This window comes from Arachis stenosperma, chromosome 6 (assembly GCF_014773155.1).
Source record: "Arachis stenosperma cultivar V10309 chromosome 6, arast.V10309.gnm1.PFL2, whole genome shotgun sequence".
Taxonomy (NCBI): Eukaryota; Viridiplantae; Streptophyta; class Magnoliopsida; order Fabales; family Fabaceae; genus Arachis; species Arachis stenosperma.
Genome location: NC_080382.1, coordinates 13,188,806 through 13,213,813, shown reverse-complemented (window position 1 = coordinate 13,213,813; position 25,008 = coordinate 13,188,806). Strand labels below are relative to the sequence as shown.

Here is a 25,008-nt window from a genome sequence, read left to right as displayed (position 1 = left end):
CTAGGCGTGTTCAACCTTCCTGCTGATGTGTCATAGCATTGAAAAATGTCCACGAATACTTAGAAACGCATACATAACCATATTATTATTTTAAAAGATTTGTCAAATGGTTTAAAAACTTTGCGTGTTGCAGATATTTTTTTTATCTTTTCTCTAGGCATGATTTTGTTAATTATATACTTACATTCTTTTACGAGTAATTTTGTTTCTGATTTAATTTTTTGTGACCATTTTTTTGTTTTGACTACAAAAATGAGGGATTGAATTGAACCCACCATTTGGTTAAAAGACATAATAAAATAATGGGTTTCGCTAAGGTTATTTTAATTAAAAATTTGATTTTTTTCCCGTTAAATAAACAATGGATATATTAAAAACTTAAAATGTTTAACTTTTCAATGCAAAATTTTTTATATTAACACCGTTAAAAAGTTCCCCATTAGCTAATTCCTAAAATAATTACTAAATTCTGTGTAATCTCATTAGACAGAGAATTTTTTTGTCTTAAATTACACATTGGTTAAACACTGGCCCAATAGCGATCAACCAAAAAGAGCACAAAGGCCCAAGTCCATACCATTCTGACTTCACGCCAAAAATTAAAAGAAAAATCTGTAGAGACTAGAGACAAAAGAACATTAAATCCATGACCAAAAAAAAAAAGAACATTAAATAAAAAAATTAAATTAATTATTACTTTATTAGTGTCAGCTTCTCGTCCAAAGTGCGAACCTTGCCGCCCCTCCACCTTCAGCGGCTGAACCACCGTCTTCAATTGCCGCTGGCAATATCCTTAATTTTCCGTCCATCTGAGCTGAGAGAGGAATAGGAGAAAATTCAAGTTAGGGTTAGGGTTGTTGTTTGGAGATTGCGGTTGCTTGGAAGGGAAGAAGATGTCGGGCATGGGAGACGGTTACGTCGGCACCGCCCAAGACGCGGTGAGGATCCGACGGCTTGAGAAGCAGAGAGAGGCTGAGCGCCGTAAAATTCAAGAGCTCAAAACCAAGTCTGCCTCCGCCAAGGGCCAGCCTGGTCTCCTTCAATTCGGCTCTAGCACTTCTGAGGTAATTGTTCATTTTCAATGTTCAATTCAATTTCCTCTTTGATTCTTTGTGTTGGTTTGAATTTGACTAATCTATCCTTGGTTCTAATGAATGATTGTTTCAGATTCTAGAGACTGCTTTTAAGAAGGAAACTGTTGGTCTTGTCACCAGAGAGCAGTATGTAGAGAAGGTAATTTCTTATTTATCAATACTGTTAATGTTAATGTTGATGTTAATGTTAACTTGTTCTACTATATTCTTGTGATTTGTTGTGTCTTATGGAATGAAATGGCCTGTTCTTTTGAGTAGAGGGTTAATATTCAGAGCAAGATTGAGGAAGAAGAGAAGGAGAAACTTCAGAAGCAACAGCAAGAGTAGGTTTTTTTTGTTTTTTTTTGTTTTGCACTTGTTCATCCAGCTTTTGGTTTGTGTGTTGTTATTCATTATAGTTTTGTTTTCTCTTTTGAAACAGGGAGGAGGAGCTTCAGTTGGAGAAGCGCAAGAAGAGGAAGATAAAGGGAAATTCTCGATTGTCGTTTGCAGAGGATATTGATAATGATGCTGAAGAGGAGGAACCAGAAGATAGTAAGAGGATATTTCAACAACTTGTGATTTGTTTCAAATTGTTGTTCTTGTTCATTTTATCAATACAATAATACTGTTAAATAGTCATATGGAGTCTTTAATGATGTTGCTGTAATTTTTTCTCAGAAAAAAAAGAGATCATCAAAGAAAAAAGACTTCATAATATTATTAATGTTTTATCGCAATTTCTTTTTTTTTTTTTTTTTTTGGGGGGGGGAGGGGGGGAGGGGGAGTATGTCAATAGTTGAAGATGATTTCTTGTATTATACATTTCTACTGTTCTTGAAGTTCATTTCGAAGACCAATTTTTTAGACCTCCACCAATCAACCTGTTCTTGTTCTTTTAGCTAGTTTCCAATCTTTAAATGTATATTGTGGTATGTCATTGTTCTAAAATAACTTCGTTCTGTGTCAGCAGAGAATCTGGAGAGACTAAGACGTGGTAAACTTGGAAAAGACCCTACTGTTGAAACCAGCTTTCTACCTGACAGGTGTGGCATCTCTCTTCCCTCCTTTTCTCTTATTGTTTCATGCTTTCATCCTTTCTTTATTGTTTATTTCCCTAACATCCGGGCATTGGAGTGATGAGGGTGGCTGTTTAGTGAGCGAGAGGCTGAGGAACAAGCTGAGCGTGAAAGGCTGCGCAAACAGTGGCTCCGTGAGCAGGAGCAAATTCGAAGTAAGCCTGCACTTGTATATACACAGTTTTTATTTCAACTTTACGAAAAAGGGTGAAGGGACAAAATATAGCTTGTTTTAACCAAAATAAATAGATAAATAAAAAGTATAGTTTATTTATGGAAGAAGTGTATATTCAGATTCACTCAATTGCTTCTTCAGCCTAGCTTGGTCGAAAGTGGTGCATAAAATACTTAAACTGTATAAAAGTCCCCGTGTACTGTGTAGTTGATTTTGTTAGAAGAGTGGAATAGGAATCATAGATGGTCAAATCTACATCCACTTGTGTGAACAACATACCAGATGTGTTAAATATACACAGATACAACTATAGTTACAAGATATTAGATAAGTTACCCCAAACTTTTTATGAATTTAATTTTGATGCACTGTTAGTCTAAGGTAATTTTACACATGCATCCAATTATGTAACGCCACACCAGTAAAAATTACTACCTTTCACATTGACCTTGCGAATGGTCATCCAAAAGAACGGATGTGATTGCACTGTAAAACGTTTTACACTGTCAGTGCATCAAAATGAAACTCTGTTTTATATTACTATAGCTACAAGATATTCTTAGCCTATTGCCAACCAAAAATTTCCTTTGTTTCAGATGAGCCTCTTGAAATTACATACAGTTATTGGGATGGAACTGGTCACAGGCGTGTAATCCAGGCAAGTATATGCTGTCTGCTTCATACTTGTTTTTCTAGTTCATTGATTGTGATTTATCGTATTGTTAGGATGCATCTTGTGATCTTGGGTTCTCAATGATTTTATAATATGATTCAGGTACGCAAGGGTGATAGCATTGGAGAGTTTCTTCGAGCAGTCCAACAGCAACTGGCTCCTGAATTCCGAGAGATTCGAACAACCTCAGTTGAAAATTTGCTATATGTGAAAGAAGACCTTATCATTCCTCATGTATGAAGATGTGGTTTAGTTATGATTTCATAAAGACTGCATACAAGGATTGGTATCAACTTAATTAATTTGCATGTTCTCATGTTTATTGCAGCAACACAGCTTCTATGAGCTAATCGTGAACAAAGCCAGAGGCAAGAGCGGACCAGTATGTTTCATTTGTTCTCTTACTTTAGTTGATTTAGGATTTATTCTCTCAGAAGATGCATCATTGAGTTCATTCTGACAAGGCTAATAATGTCTTTCATTTTCTTGTACGAGTTCATTCTTACTTTATATATACAATAGATAATTTATTGTAGCTGATCATCTATTCTTAACTGAACCTTCATCGTTTCAATTAGAACTTTTATTGGTCTTCTGTCTGGTATTCTGCATTTGAAAGTTTCCCTCATTATATTTTAATAGTATAATAGTGTTCAGTATTCACATTACTTGATGCTTTTCTATATATACAGCTTTTCCATTTTGATGTGCATGAGGATGTCCGAACAATTGCTGATGCCACTATAGAGAAGGATGAGGTACATATTTTACGTGCACATTTCTACCACTACTGTGAAATTTAAGTTTCTAAGATGGTTAAAGGCTTAAGCTTGATATATCATGTTTTTCCTTTGCTGGTTCTAGTAAACTTGACATGTAGTTTCTGGGTCATTAACACTGTACTTTTATTTTCTTTTAAAACAGTCCCATGCTGGGAAGGTTGTAGAAAGACACTGGTATGAAAAGAACAAACATATATTTCCTGCTTCAAGATGGGAGGTACAATCTCTCTCTCTCTCTCTCTCTCTCACACACACACACACACACACACACACACAGAGTTCCTTTTCTGCCTTTTGGCTGAGCAGCTCTTAAATTTAACAATGTCCATCCTTGACTCTTTTAAGATGTGTAGCAGCTTCTTGCATAGCATCTAATTCTGAATGCCCTTTTCTCGTTTACTATTGCAGATATATGATCCAACAAAGAAATGGGAACGTTATACCATCCATGGAGATTGATTTGTCACTGCCACATAACTTACCTCTGCATTTTCTGCTTCAGACAACATTAGTTAATTATACTTTGCAATTTCAGCATTGGAAATGACTGATTTTTGTACATTGTAATTTAACCTACTCGGAAAATTGGACATGTTTTGTTATAGTGGACCATCGTTGGTTTGCCTTATGAAATTTTCACTCCTGCAACTTCTGTTTGCCTATTCATACTTTTCTGTTATGGTATTAAGATTGGGATTAGTATTTTGGACGGCCTTAGGTAAAGTGGCGTTGAAGTAGTCCATGCTGTTGCACTTTTATAAGTAAACTATAAGGATAAGTTAAATTTGTCACTGGAACTACAATAAAAAGATATGGGACAAAATGGGTTGCTGGCTTAGTTTTGGGTTCTTGCTTCATTTAGGTTACAAGAAATCAAGTAAGCTTTGAAGGCAGTTTATTATTTATTTATATTTTGGTTTACGATTATGAAGTTTACCTGTCAAAGATCGTTAAAGCAACTGTGCCAAAAAAGATTTCTCATTTCCAAACCGAAACCACAAACAAGCATGCTGTTAAAAGAGATTGTCTATTCTAATGGCTGATGCCATTTTTGAAATTTTTTTAAGTTAATCAGTGCAGATTTTCTTCGTTTTTCCTGCTAACAGTGATAGGCTTGGGATTGATGCTGTTCAGTCAATTATCCATGGTAACTTTAATCTCTTTAAGTGCTCCTTTTTATTGTCCTTATTTGACGTGGAAATGAGACTAGTATTATTTCAGTAAGATAAGTACTAATCAAACGGAAAAGTCAAAAGGCACACATTGATTCATTTCAATTTTTCTAATGTACATCTAATACCAATACAAAATGTTGGAGTTCCCTGCCACCCCTCTCTATCTAGCTTTAACAAAATAGTAACTGATGAAGCTGCTGCATTAGATATTTATATTCTAGCAGATGTGTGCAACATGCATGTACATAGTCTCTCTAGCTTTTAGCTTTCCCCATGATGTGTTCCCTTATACTGCACTATACATAGAATGAAGGTGATTAAGTAATAAACAAAATAGGTGTGAGTTAGCACTTAGCTCTCAAAAATAAGGGTGAAAATCCTAAGGGTTTCTCATTTCTGGCATGGTTATAACACACTGCCACTTTGCACCAGATTGGTAATGAACTAATGATGCCATATCTGGATGAGATAAATGGAGAATCATGTATACCTTTCAGGAAGAGTCTTCGGTGAATATTCTAAGGATGAAGTCGCGAAAGCGCCTCGAGTATAGTCTTGGATCAACAGCTGATATTGAGGTTGAATCATATTGAATGGACTTGTAGGCATGTTCAAGCTTCTTGCTGATGTCATAGTCTTGAAGTATGTCTATGATTCCAAAATGTAATATTACATCATAGTACTCTCCAATGGGTTCCCCTACAAGTTGTAATTCACTACTTCGTTTTCTCACTGTCCTTTCAACTCTTGCTGGCATATTCACACCTAATAAGGCACTGCACACACACAATCATACCAAGCTATTAGTCTTCATCTTGAGATGATAAATTCTTGTATATGTATTAGAGAGCATATCAAGTGAGAGGAGAGGATGGTTTATTATGAGAGAGAGAGACAATAAAATTTGTGCTACATAACCATATATAAATGGATCATACATATATTTCCAAGCAAAATGCTTAGAAAAAGATGGTACCAGTTAGGAGGATGGTCAGAGTATCTTAATTACTATTCATTATTAGTCTAATATTATTTTTTCCATGGAAATATGCTTTCAAAGTTTAGTAGTATAGCGTTGAACACACATTCAATTTGTATAAATCAAGTTATAAGGGTCACAAAAGAAAAAAAAAGAGTTGAAGTACTTTACCCAGGAGGATCCGGATCATTTTTGGCTTTTCCTGAAGTGAATGAGATTTTTAAAGAACACAAACACAAGAAACATTAAACACAATTTTTTATTGTATCACTTAATCCAAATTGACAGTTATTTTGAAATGAAGACAGTGTTGAAATAAGAAATTTACCAATAAGATTCTCAGATCCACAAGGAACAAGTTCCCCATCTGGTGATATATGTCTGAAATGAATACCTACTAACAAACTATAGTCCATAATTCCCTCCTGTTCTAGAAGCTCACAGTCTCTATCAATTTGACTGGATAACAAGTATATGTAGATATGATCAGCTTACAGTGAAGAAACAAATTAAAACTGCAAAATGTATTTGGAGTTTGCTATTGTTCCACTTAACAGGCTAGCTTTCCAAGGCAAAATGATAAATTGAGTGCTGAAATCCTTAATCACCTGCAGAATTCTTCAAATCGAGACGGTTGCAGCCGGAATATAAAGTTTAGATCAAGATCCTTAAGGATAGTTGTTTCACTGATCTCAGTCTCAGGCTTATCGGTTGTCCGACCAAGCGAAGATCCCTTAAGATCATAGCGTCTATGGGTGTTATATTTAGAACGGAAAAGGTTTCCCATTATGATAAATCGAACCTGGAAAATCAAACATGGTATTATTATGTTCAAATTCTAAAGATTATATCTCATATTTCATAGTTCTGTTGAACTAGAGAGTTCTGTTATCCTATTAGAATGTGCACTAGTTAATGTCAACCACTCTGAAGCTTTGATCAACTTAATAAGTGAAAGAAATAAAGAATGAGGCCTCATTTTTTGGATAAGTTTCTGTTATGCTGACACTCACTATAGGAAATGTACCTTCCTTTGGATATGTCCAGTTAATTTGACACAATGCAAACCATAATACTTTGTCACCATTGTACTTTGATAGGTTCGAAAATGAGTGTAGTAGGCAGGAAGCATTCTCAAGAGAGCCTGCAAAGAAATCCGGCATAACAATATCAGATAACATCATGCTTTCTTGGCATGTTTTATAAGAAATTAATTGCAAGTGTACCATGACAAGATTGAACTCACTTTTACTTCAGCTTTCTTCATTGTCTTAATCATGTAGCGGTCGTCATTCGTCAAGTAAAAGAAGCTTCCACTTTTTCCAGGGGAGCAAAGTTCGCGAAGAGCTTCATTTCCACATATGGATAACATGTAATCAGCTGGATCCACCTTGAATAGCTTCCTAAGAGCCCTGAGATTAGAGTGAAATGCACAAGTTAGTATAAATCAAGAGTCTTCTTCATTCCAAAATTACACTTTTGTTGAAGAATTGTGCAATGTGGGCACCAACAGATTAAGAGAGCTGACCTAAAAACTACTGGACAGTAATCCTTCCACTTAAATTCGGCTGATGGATGCGGTGGCGTGTACTTGGATCCTTCAGGTGGAAATCTTGTCCACACTTTCTCCTTTGGATCAAAAGCTGAAGGCTTCAGATCAAGTGATGCTGAGGGAGCAGGTCTTGCAACAGAGTGCCTATGAAACGACCCAAAGAAAACCAGGCAAGAGTTAAAACAAAGCAATCAAATAGCTCAAAGGCTAACATTCAATTCAATCTGATTGATGTACCTTATTCCTAGTTGTAAATTAAGCATGAGCTCATAATTTTTGTGGCCTTTGCATATAGTCTCTCCCTGTCTCTTTGCTTTCTTAGGAGCTTTAAGAGGTTTGAGGGGTCCAGTGGTTTCATCCTCTATCGGTATGTTCATCAATTCATCATCCAAATCAGTGGCTGCCTTGGGAGGAGTTTTAGGAGGAGGAGGTATGGGGGCTTCACCATCCCCACCATCATGCCACCTATCACTTGATCTATCCGAGCCAAGACTGACCCTGCCATCGACCGACATCCTCCTAGGCTTACCACTCTCCCCTCCCTTGGAAGACCTCCAAATGGCAAGCTTCTTCTGTGATGGCAAAACCGGAACCTTCTCGCCGCGACCAACTCTATAATAACTCAAAGCAGTGTACAATTCAGAGGGCTCCCAATGAGCATGACAATGGCCATCTTCCTCCTCATCCAAGGACTCAGATGGATGGTATGTTCCATCCTGATCCCTACCATCCCTACTCCAATTGCCAGCATAGTAACATCCATCAGGCCACTTGAATGTTCCTGTCCCTTTTGGAACCCCATCTTCCCAATGCCCTTCAAACTTATTCCCATTATGAAAAACAAACACCCCTTTTCCACTAATAACCCCATTCTTCCATTCCCCAAAATAATGACTCTCATCCTTCCATTCATACCTCCCTTTCCCTTCTGTCACATCCTTCTTCCAATCCCCATCATACCAATCCCCATTGGAGAAGCTCTTGAATCCATGGCCTTGTTTTAAGTTCATCACCCATTGACCCTTGTAGGTGTCCCCATTGGCACTTGTATAAACTCCTGTCCCATCCATAAAACCGTTCTTGAATTCGCCTTCGTAGGTAGCCCCAGAAGGCCAACTGAATGTTCCTCTTCCTGTTTTCTTTCCCTTGTACCAGTCTCCAACATACATGCACCCATCTAACCATAGGTACTTGCCAAACCCGTGTGGAAAACTCTCTGCCCATTCCCCTGTGTAGTAGTCTCCATTGGGGAGAAACTTCTCTTCATGGTAAACTTCCAATGGCTCAGAGCTCCCATTCTCTTCTGCAACACGATTACTACCATTGTTGTGGTGGTTTTCTTGATGATGATCTTCTTCTACGTGCCCAATAGTTATTGTCCCAAATATGCTGTTGGCACGCTTTTTCGCAACGGCGTGTGTTTTCTTCACCGTCGCCTCCCATGCCTTCAACACACCACCTTCTTTGCCAATCATGCTGATTTTCAGTCTTTCATCGACACCCCAGATGAAGAAAATGAATCAAGACAACAATATCAATATTTGTTGCAGCAGCAGCAGCAGCATTCAAGAGGAAAAGGAAAATGTGAGTTTTCTTTCTGCTGAAACAAAAAAAATCCAAGTTAGACGTTGTGGTTTGTTATCTCATGTTCTCCAACAACTTCGGAGGGACATTGTTTGTCGTAGGATTAGAAAGGTGTTCAAGACATTTGGACAACAAGTATCACTTGTGCAAAGTTAAGGCTGTGACACGTGTTATGCTAATTAACTTGTGAAGATTATGGCTTGTGTTAATTCTGACATTATTGTTATGTTCAGCTTAATTAACCATGAATCATTACCCGTCATTATTGCAGCTTAATTTTCCTGCCCCCAAGTTTATATTGTTATGAGAAAAACTCGCTCGTCTCTTATGAAATCTAAGAACGTTGACATATCTAGACAAATGTTAGACTATGATTTTTTTTTTGTTTACGTGAAAAACAAAGAGGTGTTATAACTGTGCAAATCATACATATATTAAATCTTACGATGAAAATTTACGTGCAGTTATTTTCATTGAAGTTAATAGATGAGAATCGTTAAATGATCTGATAAATTTGACTAAATTGTTATCTAATGATTTTTAACTATCAATTTTATATAAAAACAACTGCATATGAGTTTTTATCTTATATTATTACTACATCTACCTTAATAAATGGCGCCTATTAATAAGTAATTAAAATAAATGAAATAATTGACTTAATTCCTCTACGTAGGAACGTACAAACACCTATTAATAAATAAATAGGTAGTGTCTGATTTGGTGGTTAATTTTGTATATGAACATATCATTTTTGTTCTCACCATGCTAACTAAGGTAATAAGAACATGGCACCCTATAAATGAACCCCCAAGTTTAAGAAATGTAAAGTGGCATCAAATCTTGTTAAGGGCAGCAAGGATGAGGACAGTGAGGGAAGTAACACCAGGGATGAAGAAGTCATCACGAAGAGCATTAGGCATAGCTGTGCGCTTGAGGAAAAGGGTTGCCAAAGGGACACCAAAGATGTACATGAGTGCTTCCTTTGCTCCAATTCCTGTTAATAACTCTATTGATGACCCTTTTGTCATCACTTCCTTAAGGATCTCATGGAAATCTTCTTTTTCTAGCTTCTCCTTCCTCTTCTCTCCACCATGATGTTTCTATATATCAATCAAACAATTTCATTATTCTTCTATTTTCAAATCACAAATAACTCTATGTCTTATATTCTATACTTGATAATTATTCTAATTATAAAATATTTAAACTAACTTTATATTCATTCTAGACTTGGTTAGTTTTCGACAAAATTATCCCAAATGAGTTTAGTTTGTTTTGTTGGGTAGTTTTGTTGAATGTCTTTAATAATTTTGTTGAATTAACCCAATCAAATATTAAGTTAATTTCTAATTCTAAGGTTAAAATTTTTCAACGTTATGGTGTTTGTTCTAAGAAACTAAAACTGAGATTTAATATTGTATTTGGTGGTCACACATTGAAATTAAGATTTTAGTTTCGAGATACAAAATTTTAATCACTTCAATGTTTTTAGAAATTTTTTGAAATAAAGACTGAAATTTTATTTAATAATATTTCTTTTTAAAAATATTTTTTGATTTTTTAAATTTAATTTTTTTTTTACTTTTCATATTTATCTTAAACTAAACATAATATTGAGATTAACTCAATCCAGTATATTTTAATTTAATCTTTATCTTTTAACTCCTGTATTTTAGTTTTAGTCTTCTTTCTAAACACACCCTAAATGTTTATAGGGCTTGTTTGGGTGAGTTTTTAAGAAAAAATATTTTTTTAAATTATTTTTTTTAAAAAAATCTTATGGAAAAGTAAAATTTATTTTATATTTGGATATCTCGTACAAAAAGATCTTTTTATCTATTAATTATGTTTGGATATAACGATATAAAAGTACTTATTTATTTATTTATTACATGAAAAATATTTTTTTAAAAAAAAATGTAAATTACAGCTTTTCAAAAAAGATATTTTTTTTTATTTTTCTAGTGCTTTTATTTTTACTACTAGAAATTTGCCAAACATACTAAAACATAAAAAAAATTATTAAAAAATTTTTTTTTATCAAAATAATAGCACCCAAACAAACACATAATCATTAGATAATTTACTTTATAATTATAAATGTAAAAGTTTCAAGATGATAGTGGACTTATTTACATCGAATGCGTCCTTTAGATCATTCACTGGAGGCAGCTTAAATTGCGTGTTTTTAAGATTTTCGTTGATTTTCCTGCCAAATAAAATAAATTAAAGCATCATCACATTTTGTTGTTTTAATAAGTTATTAACAGTATATTCAACCTGGCTATATGCACCATACAAACTATTAAATAAGTTGAACCTAAACCCTAGAATGATACCCTATGAAAATTCATATAAGCACCTTTAATAGAAAAAAAAATTTGTTTAGGTTTAGTTCAAAATGTTAAAAAAATGTTAATTACATAACATTGTACATTCATATAAGCTAAGTAAGATACACATTTAAATATAATATGGATTTCTATACCCGACCTCATCACTTAAGTAAAAAAATAATGTAAAAAACTTAGATATATATTATAGAGCCAATACAAAAAATATAAGAATTAAAACCAAAGAAAAAAAATTATAAATAATAAAATCTTATTAAAGTTTTTTTTTCAATTAAACAAATTTCAGGAGTGAAAATAGTAATTAGTACTCGACTATGTCGCATATGATACGGTAGAATTCTTCGAACTGGAGGTTCTTGGCATCCTTGAGATTTTTTTCATAGCATGATTCTATAATTGGAATAATCTCTTTGATCTTTCTCTCTTCAGAACCTATATGTCAAAATTTAAGAAAAAAAAAAACAATTATATATGAAAGAGTACAAATAATTAATCTTTTGCTAATTAATTGACATTATTGAAGTAATGAGAGAGTTAGATATGGCATAATGAATTAAGTACCAGGAGCTAATTTCTGCAGAGACTGGCCCATATTTTTGGCTTTGATCAGATGTATAAAGAAATTAAATCATGGGTCTTATTTATATAGAATGAGAATAATTAAAGCATAGCAATAAAACTTGCAATGGTGGAAAAAGAACAATGTGTCTCTTGAGTTATAAGATAAGAAAAGCTTATGTGATGATCCAAGGACCAAGTTAGAAATTTAGAATAGGCAATGTGCATGGAACTTTCTATTATCGAAGTAAGGTATATTATTAGGATAATGTTATGGTAAAAAGCATAGTTGTGAGAATCGAATCGGTGATCGAACTGGTTAAACTATTAGTTTATTAGTTTATTAGTTTAATCGATAAATTACTGATTGAACCGATAAAATTGGTCTTACGTAATAAAATAGTTACAAATTTAAAATTAAAATTTGAAATACATATGTTCACTAACATTTTATGAAGAATCAAGTCTTAACTTCTAAAAATAACTAATATAAAAAAATCATAAAATTTTAATATTACAATAGTATCTTAATTTGACACAATAAAAAAAATAATTAATTCACAAAACTATCATCTAATTATAATATCAGTAGATTTTAACACTAATATCAAAACAAAAAACCTTAATCACAATACTAGTAATAAAATAGATCAAGTAAATTAGTAAATTTTTAGTGAAAATATATTTATATTAATAATGGTATATAATTAAAATATAATTAATTTTTAAAATAGAAAAAACAAAAATTAAATTAAATTATATATTTATGTATACTATATATTTAGTATTTATCAAGTATAATAGTTAGAAGTGTAATGGTTGAGTGGTAAGTGGAGGTTATTTTTGGTTCAAGGTTCTTAGTTCTAGACCTAGTGAAGACATTTTAAAAAAATTTTCAAGCAAACCGATTTGGTTAGACCAGTTTATACCAGTTTTTATTGATTTTGACCGATTTGATCCGATTCTTATTGGTTCATACTGATTTTCTTTCTTAAATGGTTCAAAAAGTAAACTGAACTGAACTAAAATCTAATTCATCAATTTTTCGGTCGAACCAATCAATTTGGTTCAGTTTTTATAACTATGATAAAAAAATGAAGATATTTTTTATTTTTAATAATTCTATTTTTTATCAAAGACATTCCTATATTATTATCCATTTTGATACCATGGCTTTAAAGGAGATAACTAATATGCGGTTTATTTTTTCAAGATAAATTTTGAGCATTAAAACAAAGTAATAAGGGATCAAGCAATTATTTAATTGTTAGAGTATGTAAGTGACTTTTATTAAAAAGAAAAGTTTTTAAGAGTCAAATACTTTTTTTTTTTATGTCCCGTCAAATACTTTAATTTATATGTTAATAATTAGATAATATCATAAATTTTTGTTTCAACAATATTGTTTTTTTTTTTATTTAAAAACTTTCCAGGATTTAAACTAGAAAAATACTAAAAAGATAGTGAAATTGGCAAGTATAGATTTCTTCTACTTTTGCAATATTTGTTTTATTTTGTTTTATGAATTTTCTATTTTAAACTATAATGTTACTAATTTTTGGCTGAAAATTCTATAATTCATAACAACGTTTGTAACTAATTTTCTTTCTACAATGAGACAAACAAATAGCTATATATGTCACCAAAAACAACAAATAGCTATATATATTACTACACAAATTAATTTAGGTTGGCCTAATAGTTAATTTATTAGTACGTTTCTTTAAGTAAATGTTGAAAAATTTAATTTTGTTTTGTAACAATTCATTGATCAACAACAAATATTTAAATAAAATTTAAATTCACGACGAGTTAATCTTTAATTTATCTGGTTAAAAATTACCGTGTGCGTGGATCACACGTATGTGTGGAGTGGAATTTTGGTGACGCATGCGCGAGAAGCATGCGTACGCGTGTGATCATATCCACGCGTGCGCATGACTCACGCGTACGCGTGGATGCTGCCTGCTGCAAAAATCGGGTTTGACTATTTTTAAACCAATTTTTCACTTCTAAACCTCCATTTTCTTCTCTTTAAGGCTTAGAGTATGGTTTTAGGTCCAATGGATAAAAGAAGCTAGGAAAACAAGATATCTTGAGGGTGAAGAAAGTTGTAAATGACGGCTTATGAAGAAAATAAGAATGTTAACGAAGTTTAGCGCTAAGGCTTGATACTTGATGATGTATTGATAATAAAATTACCATGGCTTATGAATAATGATATCTGAGATACGAGTTTTTCTGGGTTTAAACCGTGGCTCGCCACTGCATGTTCCAGGTTGATTCTCGATACTCTGTTGATCCTACGTCGTAAAGGTGACCGGGCACGTATAAATTTCTGGGTATGGATAACCCCCATTGAGTGATTATATGATGAATATATGTGAACTCTATGCATAGACTCTTGGGGATGCGCGACGGGGGACAGTCTAAGGTTTTCGGACTTGTCGGGTTGGCTGGATAACCGACAGATGGGCCCCATCAGCCATAAGACAGGCATGCATCATATGCATTTGTTTGTTTTGATTGTTATGCACTTCCTGGGTATGCATAACTGATATATACCAGCTGTTACATGTTATACTTGCTACTTGTACTATCTGCTCGTTACTTGTGCTTGAACTCGTTTGGTTGTTTGTTTTTGTTGCATTATGGATGATGGAGGAAATGGAGAAATGGTTTGGTGTTAGACTAGGATTGAAATTGAGTAAGTTAGGTAGATTTAGAATACATACCCCTGTTTATGGTTTCTATTTAGTAATTAAGTTGGATAATTGAATAACGGAGTTCTAGGATTGCCTATGGCATTCTCAGAACTTTATTTATTATACACGTGACACTTTTACCATGCTGAGAACCTCCGGTTCTCATTCCATACTGTGTTGCTGTTTTTCAGATGCAGGTCGAAAGGCTCCTCGCTAGGCGTTTGGATCTTGAGCGAAGTAGTTCCGAGATGTATTTTGGGTTTTTGTTTATATTTGTGTATATATATGTGTAGCTTACTCTCCAAGTAACTTGTGTATGCTGCTCTTTCTAGAGGTTGAGGGAGAGATATGAGTTTATTTTGGTATTTTGGTGTATTTTGGAGATACCTATGTATGTTCATATGTATATATATATATCCTCCAGCCAGCCTTAGCTTCGCAGGCTGAGTCAGGAGCTAGTTATACTGTTTCCTTGGCTTTTCTTTACATCTTTGGTTTACCTTTATCATTTTCCTATTAGATTTCTTAGTACGTAAGTAGCCCTATTCCTTGAGCGTTGCGCTTTTCATTTTGTGATTTTTGTTTACCCGTTTGTTTCAAGGCTCCTAGTATACTATTTCTTTTATACATATATGTATATTTTTACTGTTAGAGGTTCATAATACCTTACTATCTTAGTCTTATGACTAAAGCATAAGATTTAATATAGTAGGGTGCTACATTATGGTATCAGAGCAGTTTGTTCCTATAGAGCTTGAGGACGGACTGATTGTGCTTCTGTGCATTCTCTGTGTATGAATTTATGTGCTATTAGGATATCTAATTGATATATGTGGCATAAACGTTCATGAGCAAGCATTTGGGACTTAAAGCACTGAACTTGCGATATTGAGGCTGATCAACTTGATATCACTTGTTTGGTGTGTATAGGGACCAGATGTCTACTCGTGGATGTGAACGCGGGCGAGGTAGAGGCCGAATAGGCAATGCTATGCCTGAAATATCAGGAAATACTCCTAACCCTATAGACTTCATGGCTGCATTATGCAATATGGCAGCAGCAATGCAAGCGACAGCTGAAGCCCTGGGAAATCAGATTAATAATGGAAACAATGGTAACAATGATGAGAATGGTCCAATGTCACTGCATTCCTTCCTGAAGGTTCACCCTCCAACTTTTAGAGGGACTTCGAATCCTACAGATGCTGATGATTGGATACAAGCTATTGAGCGGGCATTACAGGCTCAGCAGGTTTCTGATGAATAGTGGGTTGAGTTTGGGACCTACCAGTTGCATGGTGAAGCTCAGCACTGGTGGCAGGGTATGAGGCGCATTCTGCAGCTTGACGGGGGTGTGATCTCTTGGGAGTTGTTCCGAGAGGAATTCTATAAGAAATATTTCCCCACCTCAGCTAGAAATGCCAGAGAACTCAGATTGCTTCAGCTTAAACAGGGACAGATGACCATTACTGAGTATACAAGTAAATTTGAGGAATTTTGTTGCTTTTCACGCATCTGTCAGGGAGCTCTTGAGGACTTTGCTGAATGGAAGTGTATAAAGTATGAAGGAGGCCTTAGGAGTGACATTCAGAGATTTGTGGCACCTATGCAGATTTGGGAGTTTTCTGAGCTTGTGAATAGGAGCAGGGTGGCAGAGGATTGTGTCAGAAGGGCTGCAGCAGAAAAAGAGAGTCTGAGGATGCCATTCCAGAGGACTATAGGGAGAAATTTTGCACCTAGGGACAGACAATTCAAGCATGGTGGCTTTGTCCCTCAGAACAATCAGGGGCAAGGCAACTCCAGGAGGCCTAATGCTAGTGCTAACCAGGGAAGGAGACAGGGGAAGCAGCCACAACAGGATATGAGTTGCCATAGATGTGGGAAGTATCATTCTGGGCCATGCAGGTTTGGGACCGAAGTCTGTTACTCCTGTGGACAGGCAGGACACTTGGCTAACAGTTGCCCAGAGAAGAAGAAGTATGAGATAGGTAGAATACAGCAACCAGGCAGAGTATACACTACTTCTTTTGTAGGTGCTGAGGGGTTAGAGACATTGATCAGAGGTAACTGTGAGATGGCTGATAAAACTTTGAATGCTTTGTTTGATTCTGGAGCTACACATTCTTTTATTGCATTTGAGAAGGCTCGTGAGTTAGGATTGAAAATTGTAGTCCTGGGATATGATTTGAAGATGTATAATGCCACCCACGAAGCTATAATCACTAGGTTAGGGTGCCCCCAAGTTCCCTTTCGAATACAACAGTGTGATTTTGTGCATAACTTAATCTGTTTGCCAATGATTAGTCTTGATCTCATTTTGGGATTAGACTGGTTATCCAAGAATCTTGTTCTACTCTATTTCTCTGCAAAAACAATATGTTTTATGCCTGAGGACACAGAAGGGCCGGTGGTGGTGAATAAATACTATTTGAATTCCATGATAGTGAACTATTCTGGGGCCATATGTCAAAGAATATTGTTGTTAGCTGCGGGTGTTTCGGGTGATGATCATAACTTAGAACAAATCCTAATTGTGTGTGAGTTTTCGGAGGTGTTCCCTAATGATATTGATGAATTTTCACCGAAACGGGAAGTTGAGTTTGTTATTGATTTGGTACCTAGGGCCAGACCAATCTCATGTGCTCCTTATAGGATGTCGCCTCTAGAAATGGTCGAATTGAAGTCTCAACTAGAGGATCTGTTGGGTAAGAATTTTATCCGACCAAGTGTATCTCCGTGCGGTGCGCCAGTATTACTAGTGAAGAAGAAAGATGGAAGTATGCGCTTATGTGTTGACTATAGGCAGCTGGATAAGGTTACAGTGAAAAATAAATACTCGTTGTCAAGGATTAATGACCTGATGGACCAGTTATAAGGAGCCGGTGTGTTCTCTAAGATTGATCTACAATCCGGATACCATCAGATAAGGGTTAGAGATGAGGATATTCCTAAAACTGCCTTCAGAACACGATATGGCCACTATGAATCAATGTTCTGAGAACCGGACCGGACCGGCCGGTTCAACCGGGTTAACCGGAAACCGGTCCCCTAGCCGGTCCGGTCCACATGGAAAATCGCCCTGCAAAAAACCGGTGGAAAAACCGGCCGAACCGATGGTTAACCGGCGAACCGGGTGAACCGGCCCGGTTTTTGTCAACGCCGGTTCTCTCCCAGCCCCCTGAAAACGGCGTCGTATTAACTTAAAAAAAAAAAAATTAAAACAGCCAATATCTGAAGCTGCTTTCCCCTTCCCTTCGACATTTCCCATTTTCCCCCAAATCTCCAAAACTAACCTAAAGCCAAAATCCCTTCACCTTTGTTTCGAAGACAGCCACCCTAATCGGAGCTGCAGACGGCGGAGGTGGTCGTCTTGTCTGCGTCGAGGCTGGAGTCGCGGGTCGTGGGTCACCGTCGCTCGTCGTCTTCTCTGCTTCCAGGGTCGCTCACCGTCGCTCGTCCATCACTAGTCGTCTTCTCTGCTTCGTGCTCGCTTACCGTCGCTGGTCGTCTTCTCTCCTTCGAGGTTAGTTCGTTCTGGCCTCTGGGTTGAACCAGTTTAAGGCTTCTGATGTTAGGGTTTAGGGTTGTGCTTCCTGCTCGGTTGTTAAGCTCTGTTATTAAATTTTATTTTTTTTTGTTCTGTGCTTCAAATTATTAAGGCTGTTGTATGTTGGATAATTTGATTAAGTTCTGTGTTCTTGACTTCTTGGTTGATAATGATGATTTCTGTTCTGTTAATTTTTTATTGTTAATTTCGGTTGTTAGGGTGGATAATGAACTATGCTCTGTTAATAATGAACTCTGCTCTGTTATTAAATTTTGTTGGTTTTTTTTGTTCTGTGCTTCAAATTATTAAGGCTGTTGTATGTTGAATAAATTGATTAAGTTCTGTGTTCTTGGTTGATTAAATTCTGTTCTTGGTTGAATAAAGTGAATAAATTGTATGTTGCTGGCATTCTGAATTTAGATGGAACAGTCCCAAAATGATCAACAACAACAACATAATGCTGTACAAGAATCTCAGACAGGTTCCTCTCGAGGAAAATCTGACCCTGCTTGGGAATATTTCACTGTGAAATATGATAAGAATCATAAGGCACAATATACATGTATCTTTTGTTTGAATACTTATAATGGAGGGGGGATATATAGGATGAAATATCATCTTGCGAAACATTATGTTTGTCATTTATGTGCGTTTTAATTTCTTTAGTTATAAACTTTGACATTTGAAGTTGTCTTTGACCTTTTAATGATGAATTATATATTGTTTATTTTGTGAAATTATTAAATTTTGAATCTTATTAGTTTAAAAATTATTGCATTTAACTTTTTAAAATTATGTTTTGATTTTTTTTATAATTTTATTATATATTTAATTAAACTGGTTCAACCCCGGTTGAACCATTAAACCATTGAACCAGTCACTTGACCGGTTCGATGACCGGTCCGGTTCTCGCAACCTTGCTATGAATATACCGTGATGTCCTTTGGACTAACTAATGCTCCGGCGATATTCATGGATTACATGAACAGAATCTTCCATCTATATATGGATAAATTTGTTGTGTTTATTGACGACATTCTTATCTATTCTAAGACCGAGGATGAGCATGCAGAACACTTGCGAACAATGCTACAAATCCTGAAGGATAGGAAGTTGTATGCTAAGTTATCCAAGTGTGAGTTCTGGAAGTCGGAAGTGAAATTTCTTGGCCATGTGGTGAGTAAGCAAGGAATAGCAGTGGATCCTGCTAAGGTTGAGGCGGTGATGAATTGGGAGTGGCCAACTTCAATGACAGAAATCAGGAATTTCTTAGGCTTGGTGGGTTATTATCAGAGGTTCATCAAAGGGTTTTCACAGCTCGCTTTGCCCTTGACCAAGCTGACCAGGAAGGATGTTTCTTTTGTATGGACTCACGAGTGCGAGGAGAGTTTTCTTGCCTAAAGTAGAGTTGACTACCACCCGTGTTAGTGTTGCCTGAGCCGAGAGAACCATTCGAGGTATACTGCGATGCATCCTTGAAAGGTTTAGGATGCGTGTTAATGCAGCATCACAAAGTTGTAGCTTATGCCTCACGTCAGTTAAGGCCACATGAAAGAAACTACCCAACTCATGATTTGGAGCTTGCAGCCGTTGTCTTTGCTTTGAAGATTTGGAGGCATTATCTTTATAGAGTTAAATTTCAAGTCTATTTAGACTATAAGAGTCTGAAGTACCTGTTTGAGCAAAAAGAATTGAATATGTGTCAGAGGAGGTGGATGGAACTCCTGAAGGATTATGATTTCAAGCTAAACTACCATCCGGGAAAGGCATATGTAGTAGCAGATGCTTTGAGTAGGAAATCCCTATGTGCCGCTTGGATTATGCTAAAAGAGGAAGAATTGCTAAAAGTCTTTCAAGGATTGAAACTAGGAATCAGAGAAGAGTTCGGAACTTGGTGCCTAAGCCAATTATAGCTTTCAAGTGACTTCAAGGATGAACTAGTAAAGGCTCATCAGAATGATTAAGAATTGTATAAGATTTTTCCCGCGATTGAGAAAGGAAAGCAATGGAGAGTGTCAGAAGATAAAGATGGGTTGTGGAGGTTTAAGGGCCGGATAATTGTGCCAGATGTTGGGGATTTGTGACAGAACATATTGGAGGAAGCTCACAAGAGCGGGTTCTCCATTCATCCTGGAAGTACCAAGATGTACCAAGACTTAAAGACGATGTTCTGGTAGCCAGGAATGAAAAATGATGTGGCGTTACATGTTTCCAAATGCCTAACTTGTCAGAAAGTCAAGATTGAACACCAAAGACCAGCCAGAACCCTTCAACCTTTTGGAGATTCCACAGTGGAAATGGGAGAGCATCGCTATGGATTTTGTATTGGGCTTACCAAGAACTCGGACAGGTTGTGATGCTATTTGGGTGGTTATAGACCAACTGACCAAGTCAGCTCATTTTTTGCCTATTTGGATAAGTTGTACTATGGAGGAGTTAGCTCGCTTATACATAAAGGAGATTGTGAGGTTACATGGCGTACCTTCCACTATTGTATCGGATAGAGACCTTCGCTTTACATCACGGTTCTGGGGTGCTTTTCAGTAAGCTTTTGGCACTCAATTAAGCCTAAGTACTACCTATCATCCTCATACGGATGGTCAATCAGAAAGAACAATCCAAATCCTAGAAGACATGTTAAGAGCTTGTGTTTTGGATCAACCGGTGAGCTGGGATCGATATATGCCTCTGGTAGAATTTGCTTACAACAATAGCTATCATGCGAGTATTGGAATGGCTCCATATGAGGCTTTGTACGGAAGAAAATGCCAGTCTCCATTATGTTGGTATGAGGCAGGAGAAAAGAGCTTGATAGGACCTGAAATGGTAAGTGAAACCACTGAGCAAATAAAGAGAATTCGGAGTCGAATGCTTGAGGCTCAAAGCCGTCAAAAGAGCTATGTTGACCAAAGACGGAAGCCCTTAGAATTCGAGGAAGGAGAACACATCTTCGTGAAGGTTACTCCGACCACTAGAATAGGGAGGTCCATCAAAACCAAGAAGTTAAATCCCCGTTACATTGGGCCGTTTGAAATCCTGAAGAGAATTAGACCAGTGGCGTATAGGATCGCGTTACCACCACATCTTTCGAATATGCATGACATGTTCCACGTATCACAGCTTCGTAAATACACTTTTGATCCTAGCCATGTCCTAGAACCGAAATCAGTCCAAGTGAGAGAAGATTTGACGCTTCCAGTAACTCCGGTTAGGATTGATGATACCAGCATCAAGCGTCTATGCGGAAAGGAGGTTTCTTTAGTGAAAGTAGCTTGGAGTCGAGCTGGTATTGAAGAATATACCTGGGAGCTTGAATCAGATATGCGGAAGTATTATCCCGACCTCTTTTCAGGTATCTCACTCTGAATTTTGGGGACAAAATTCCTAATTAGGTGGATAGGATGTAAACCCCGCTAAAATCGATAAATAATTAGTTAATAAATTGAATTTTAATTAGGGAAGCTAAAAATTCAAAACTAATATCAAAATAGGATAGAGCTCGTTGAAACGAGAATTTTGATACCAATTTCGATAATTTGGCACAAAATCGGATCGGAAGGACCGAACCGGTTGAACCGGGGCCCAAACCGGGCCTGTGGGTCCAACCAGACCCATAATTAAAAAGAAGCAGCAGCTTCTTCTCTTTCATTTGCATCCAACGAAGCCAACAGAATTGGGGAAAGGGGAGAGGAGATCTCAAACCCTCACAACCTTTGATCCACCATAACTCCTCCGTCCGGGCTCCGATCGCCGCACCGTTTGCAGCCACGCGCTCAGCGCGTCAAGCTCTACCTTTTTATTTGATCAATTTTACTGGTAGGCCTCATATTTGATTCAGAATCTCTATTCCCCTTTCTTTGGTGAAATTGAAATCCTATAGTGAAATCTTGTCCAATTTTGTGTTTTAGGCTCAAGTTAGCTTCCAAGACTTGATGGGCTCGAGCTATTGAGCATATGGGTACGGTAAGGACACCAAACCCTATCTCAATCTTGTATTTATAATGGAAAAACTGAAATTGGAACATGTATATGTATTAGGTGTAGATTGAGTGGGTATATATGCTTTGAAATTGAATTGGGAATATTTTGAGGCTTGTTGGTGATCAAAGCTTGGTTTATGGCTATTCTAATTGAGCTTGGAGGGGTTGTGTTTTGTGTTGTGAGGCTGCCTTGGGTGAAACTAAGTGGTCGGCCAAGGTATGGTTTAAGTTTCGCACGTTTAATATTTACAGTGTTGTAAAAACGTAGGTTAGAGGAATCATAGGATAAGTTGAATTTGTTAATTGTATTTATTGAGTAGTTTTGTAATGTTGTTGGAATAATTGTTGATGAATACATGTTGGAATTATGGGGTATTGAGGTTATTACTTTTATGCTCTTGGATTTACTTATGATGGATTGTGTTGATGTTGGTATATATGGTTGGTGTTTGTTAATAAAGAATTATTAATAAAGAGTTGATATATATGTGTCAATGAAGGGTTGAGTTGTGTTAATGGAATTTAATTGTTATATGTTGATAGAAGGTTGATAAATATATGATGAAGGGTGGTATAAGTGAAGAGTTGATATATGAATAAATGAGGGGTTATTGATGTATGAGGTAAATATTTATAATTATTGTTGTTCAAGGTTTGTGGAATTGGTTAAAGGTAGTATGAACAATGGTTGTTAATGACATAGGCTGATATGGTATTAGAATGCAAGTTGTAATGGTAAGGAACATGAGTGATGAAAATGAGGTTTGGTTGAGAATTAGTTAAGAACCAATTTTTGATGAACTTTGGAAGTCCATAATTTACTCCTCAAGTCTTGGATTGAGTTGTGGTTTGTTGCAAATAAAAGATGGTTTTAAGAGCTTTTGATTAATATCAATTTTGTGAAAAGCGGATTTTTGTAGAGAAACTTATGGACATTGAAAATCTGGTGTATGAATCTGTGTTTAGGAATGGTGAAAACTGGTTGCAACAATCTTCCTGGGCATTCTGCCCAATTTTTTGAAAGAACGCCCATCCATGTGCGCGCGTGGATCACGCGTGCGCGTGGAGTGGAATTTTGGCGACCCATGCGCGAGAAGCATGCGTACGCGTGACTCGATGGATGCTCTACGCGTGCGCGTGGCCTACGCGTACGCGTGGATGATGCCTGCTGCAAAAATTGGTTTTGACTATTTTTAAACTGATTTTCCATTTCTAAACCTCCATTTTCTTTCCTTTAAGGCTTAGAGTATGGTTTTAGGTTTAGTGGATAAAAGAAGCTAGGAAAACAAGATATCTTGAGGGTGAAGAAAGTTGTAAATGGCGGCTTATGAAGAAAATAAGAATGTTAACGAAGTTTAGTGCTAAGGCTTGATACTTGATGATGTATTGATAATAAAATTGCCATGGCTTATGAATAATGATATATGAGATACAAGTTTCCCTGGGTTAAAACCGTGGCTCGTCACCGCGTGTTCCAGGTTGATTCTCGATATTCTGTTGACCCTATGTCGTAAGGGTGACTGGCACGTATAAATTTTTGGGTATTGATAACCTCCATTGAGTGATTATATGATGAATGTATGTGAACTCGATGCATAGACTCTTGGGGATGCGCGATGGGGGACAGTTTAAGGTTTTCGGACTTGTCGGGTTGGCTGGATAACCGACAGATGGGCCCCATCAGCCATAGGACAGGCATGCATCATATGCATTTGTTTGTTTTGATTGTTATGCACTTCCTGGGTATGCCTAACTGATATATACCAGCTGTTACCTGTTATAATTGCTACTTGTACTATCTGCTCATTACTTGTGCTTGCACTTGTTTGGTTGTTTGTTTCTGTTGCATTATGGATGATAGAGGTAATGAAGAAATGGTTTGGTGTTAGACTAGGATTGAAATTGAGTAAGTTAGGTAGATTTAGAATACCTACCCCTGTTTATGGTTTCTGTTTAGTAATTAAGTTGGATAATTGAATAACGGAGTTCTAGGATTGCCTATGGCATTCTCAGAACCTTATTTATTATCCACGTGGCACTTTTACCATGCTGAGAACTAGTGGTATTTGCGGTGTGGTTTGGTTCGATTTTTGAGGGAAAAACCATCTGATCCGATCAACTAATTAACGTGCGGTTCGGTTTGGTTCGGTTTTTTGTCAAGGTCATCCAAACCAAACCAAACCAATTAAAATCGGTTTGGTTTGGTTCGGTTTTTTCAATTAAATAAAAAAAATTCTACCATACTATTATGCAAAGTCATAACATTGAAATTGACAAACCGAAATAACACTTTTCTTATTGTATCGAAGTTTATATCATCTCTCTCGTAAAGAGGACCAACAATATTTCCAAAATTTCATAAATTTGGATAACACATATATAACTAGTTACATACTTAATGCTAAACTCTATACCAACACCAATGTTTAAATCCGAACCTAACCCATTAAAATTTGCACCATCTCTTGAAGAGAAGATTGAAAAAGGATAATGATGATCACTATGGAGAAGGGGCAGATGCTGATAAAATTTCTTAAAAGAGATTAGAAATAGGTCTTGGGGCTGCTTCTCCTGAACTCATTATCCCATCCATGGCACGGTGAGGGTTTATCTTGTGCTTCTCACATAACTTTGGCAAATACACTCCGGCAAGAATTTAAATGTAAGAGGATTTAATTTATGTAATATATATATATATATATATATATATATATATATATTAAGGTGAATTTTATGGTAGTTATTATTCCAATAATTATGGACTTATGATGATTATATATTTTGATGAT

At 36.1% G+C, this 25,008-nt stretch overlaps 4 protein-coding genes across 5 annotated transcripts; 2 read left to right on the top strand and 2 right to left on the bottom strand.

Moving 5' to 3' along the window:
• Window positions 1-665: 665 nt before the first annotated feature.
• LOC130936803 (protein XAP5 CIRCADIAN TIMEKEEPER) lies at window positions 666-4,430 on the top strand. 2 transcript variants are annotated; one of them, XM_057866955.1, is made up of 12 exons: window positions 666-1,064; window positions 1,168-1,233; window positions 1,353-1,417; window positions 1,516-1,628; window positions 2,044-2,119; window positions 2,231-2,307; window positions 2,924-2,985; window positions 3,103-3,234; window positions 3,329-3,382; window positions 3,693-3,758; window positions 3,925-3,999; window positions 4,191-4,430. In XM_057866955.1, the coding sequence occupies exons 1-12, from the start codon at window positions 894-896 to the stop codon at window positions 4,239-4,241; spliced, it is 1,008 nt and encodes a 335-aa protein (XP_057722938.1). In that variant the 5' UTR covers window positions 666-893; the 3' UTR covers window positions 4,242-4,430. The 2 variants fall into 2 exon arrangements, with proteins under 2 accessions (XP_057722938.1, XP_057722939.1); XM_057866956.1 differs by having other exon boundaries at window positions 667-1,064; window positions 2,047-2,119.
• A 1,020-nt stretch (window positions 4,431-5,450) lies between these two features.
• LOC130933698 (phosphatidylinositol 4-phosphate 5-kinase 4-like) lies at window positions 5,451-8,963 on the bottom strand. The gene is made up of 7 exons (XM_057863318.1): window positions 7,726-8,963; window positions 7,465-7,632; window positions 7,183-7,348; window positions 6,964-7,080; window positions 6,545-6,738; window positions 6,222-6,395; window positions 5,451-5,739 (listed from the first exon to the last, which is right to left on the bottom strand). The coding sequence occupies exons 1-7, from the start codon at window positions 8,961-8,963 to the stop codon at window positions 5,451-5,453; spliced, it is 2,346 nt and encodes a 781-aa protein (XP_057719301.1).
• Window positions 8,964-9,725: 762 nt separating this feature from the next.
• Window positions 9,726-12,025, bottom strand: LOC130936518 (uncharacterized). The gene is made up of 4 exons (XM_057866604.1): window positions 11,991-12,025; window positions 11,738-11,861; window positions 11,212-11,284; window positions 9,726-10,175 (listed from the first exon to the last, which is right to left on the bottom strand). Exons 1-4 carry the CDS (start codon window positions 12,019-12,021, stop codon window positions 9,909-9,911), a joined length of 495 nt encoding a protein of 164 aa, XP_057722587.1. The 5' UTR covers window positions 12,022-12,025; the 3' UTR covers window positions 9,726-9,908.
• A 3,991-nt stretch (window positions 12,026-16,016) lies between these two features.
• Window positions 16,017-17,567, top strand: LOC130933697 (uncharacterized). The gene has a single exon (XM_057863317.1). It carries the CDS (start codon window positions 16,017-16,019, stop codon window positions 17,565-17,567), a length of 1,551 nt encoding a protein of 516 aa, XP_057719300.1.
• The last annotated feature ends 7,441 nt before the right edge of the window (window positions 17,568-25,008 follow it).

Bases quoted from the DNA above. Each gene is read 5' to 3' on its own strand.
- LOC130936803 (XM_057866955.1), top strand. From the start codon at position 894: ATGTCGGGCATGGGAGACGGTTACGTCGGCACCGCCCAAGACGCGGTG. The intron at 1,629-2,043 runs GTAAGAGGATAT...GTTCTGTGTCAG, and splicing joins AGAGGAGGAACCAGAAGATA to CAGAGAATCTGGAGAGACTA. The intron at 3,235-3,328 runs GTATGAAGATGT...TGTTTATTGCAG, and splicing joins AAGACCTTATCATTCCTCAT to CAACACAGCTTCTATGAGCT.
- LOC130933698 (XM_057863318.1), bottom strand. From the start codon at position 8,963: ATGATTGGCAAAGAAGGTGGTGTGTTGAAGGCATGGGAGGCGACGGTG. The intron at 7,633-7,725 runs GTACATCAATCA...GTCGTTTCATAG, and splicing joins AATTTACAACTAGGAATAAG to GCACTCTGTTGCAAGACCTG. The intron at 7,081-7,182 runs GTGAGTTCAATC...ATTTCTTTGCAG, and splicing joins TGAAGAAAGCTGAAGTAAAA to GCTCTCTTGAGAATGCTTCC.
- LOC130936518 (XM_057866604.1), bottom strand. From the start codon at position 12,021: ATGGGCCAGTCTCTGCAGAAATTAGCTCCTG. The intron at 11,862-11,990 runs GTACTTAATTCA...TTTGACATATAG, and splicing joins TCTGCAGAAATTAGCTCCTG to GTTCTGAAGAGAGAAAGATC. The intron at 10,176-11,211 runs GTAAATAAGTCC...ATTGATATATAG, and splicing joins ATCTAAAGGACGCATTCGAT to AAACATCATGGTGGAGAGAA.
- LOC130933697 (XM_057863317.1), top strand. From the start codon at position 16,017: ATGAGGCGCATTCTGCAGCTTGACGGGGGTGTGATCTCTTGGGAGTTG.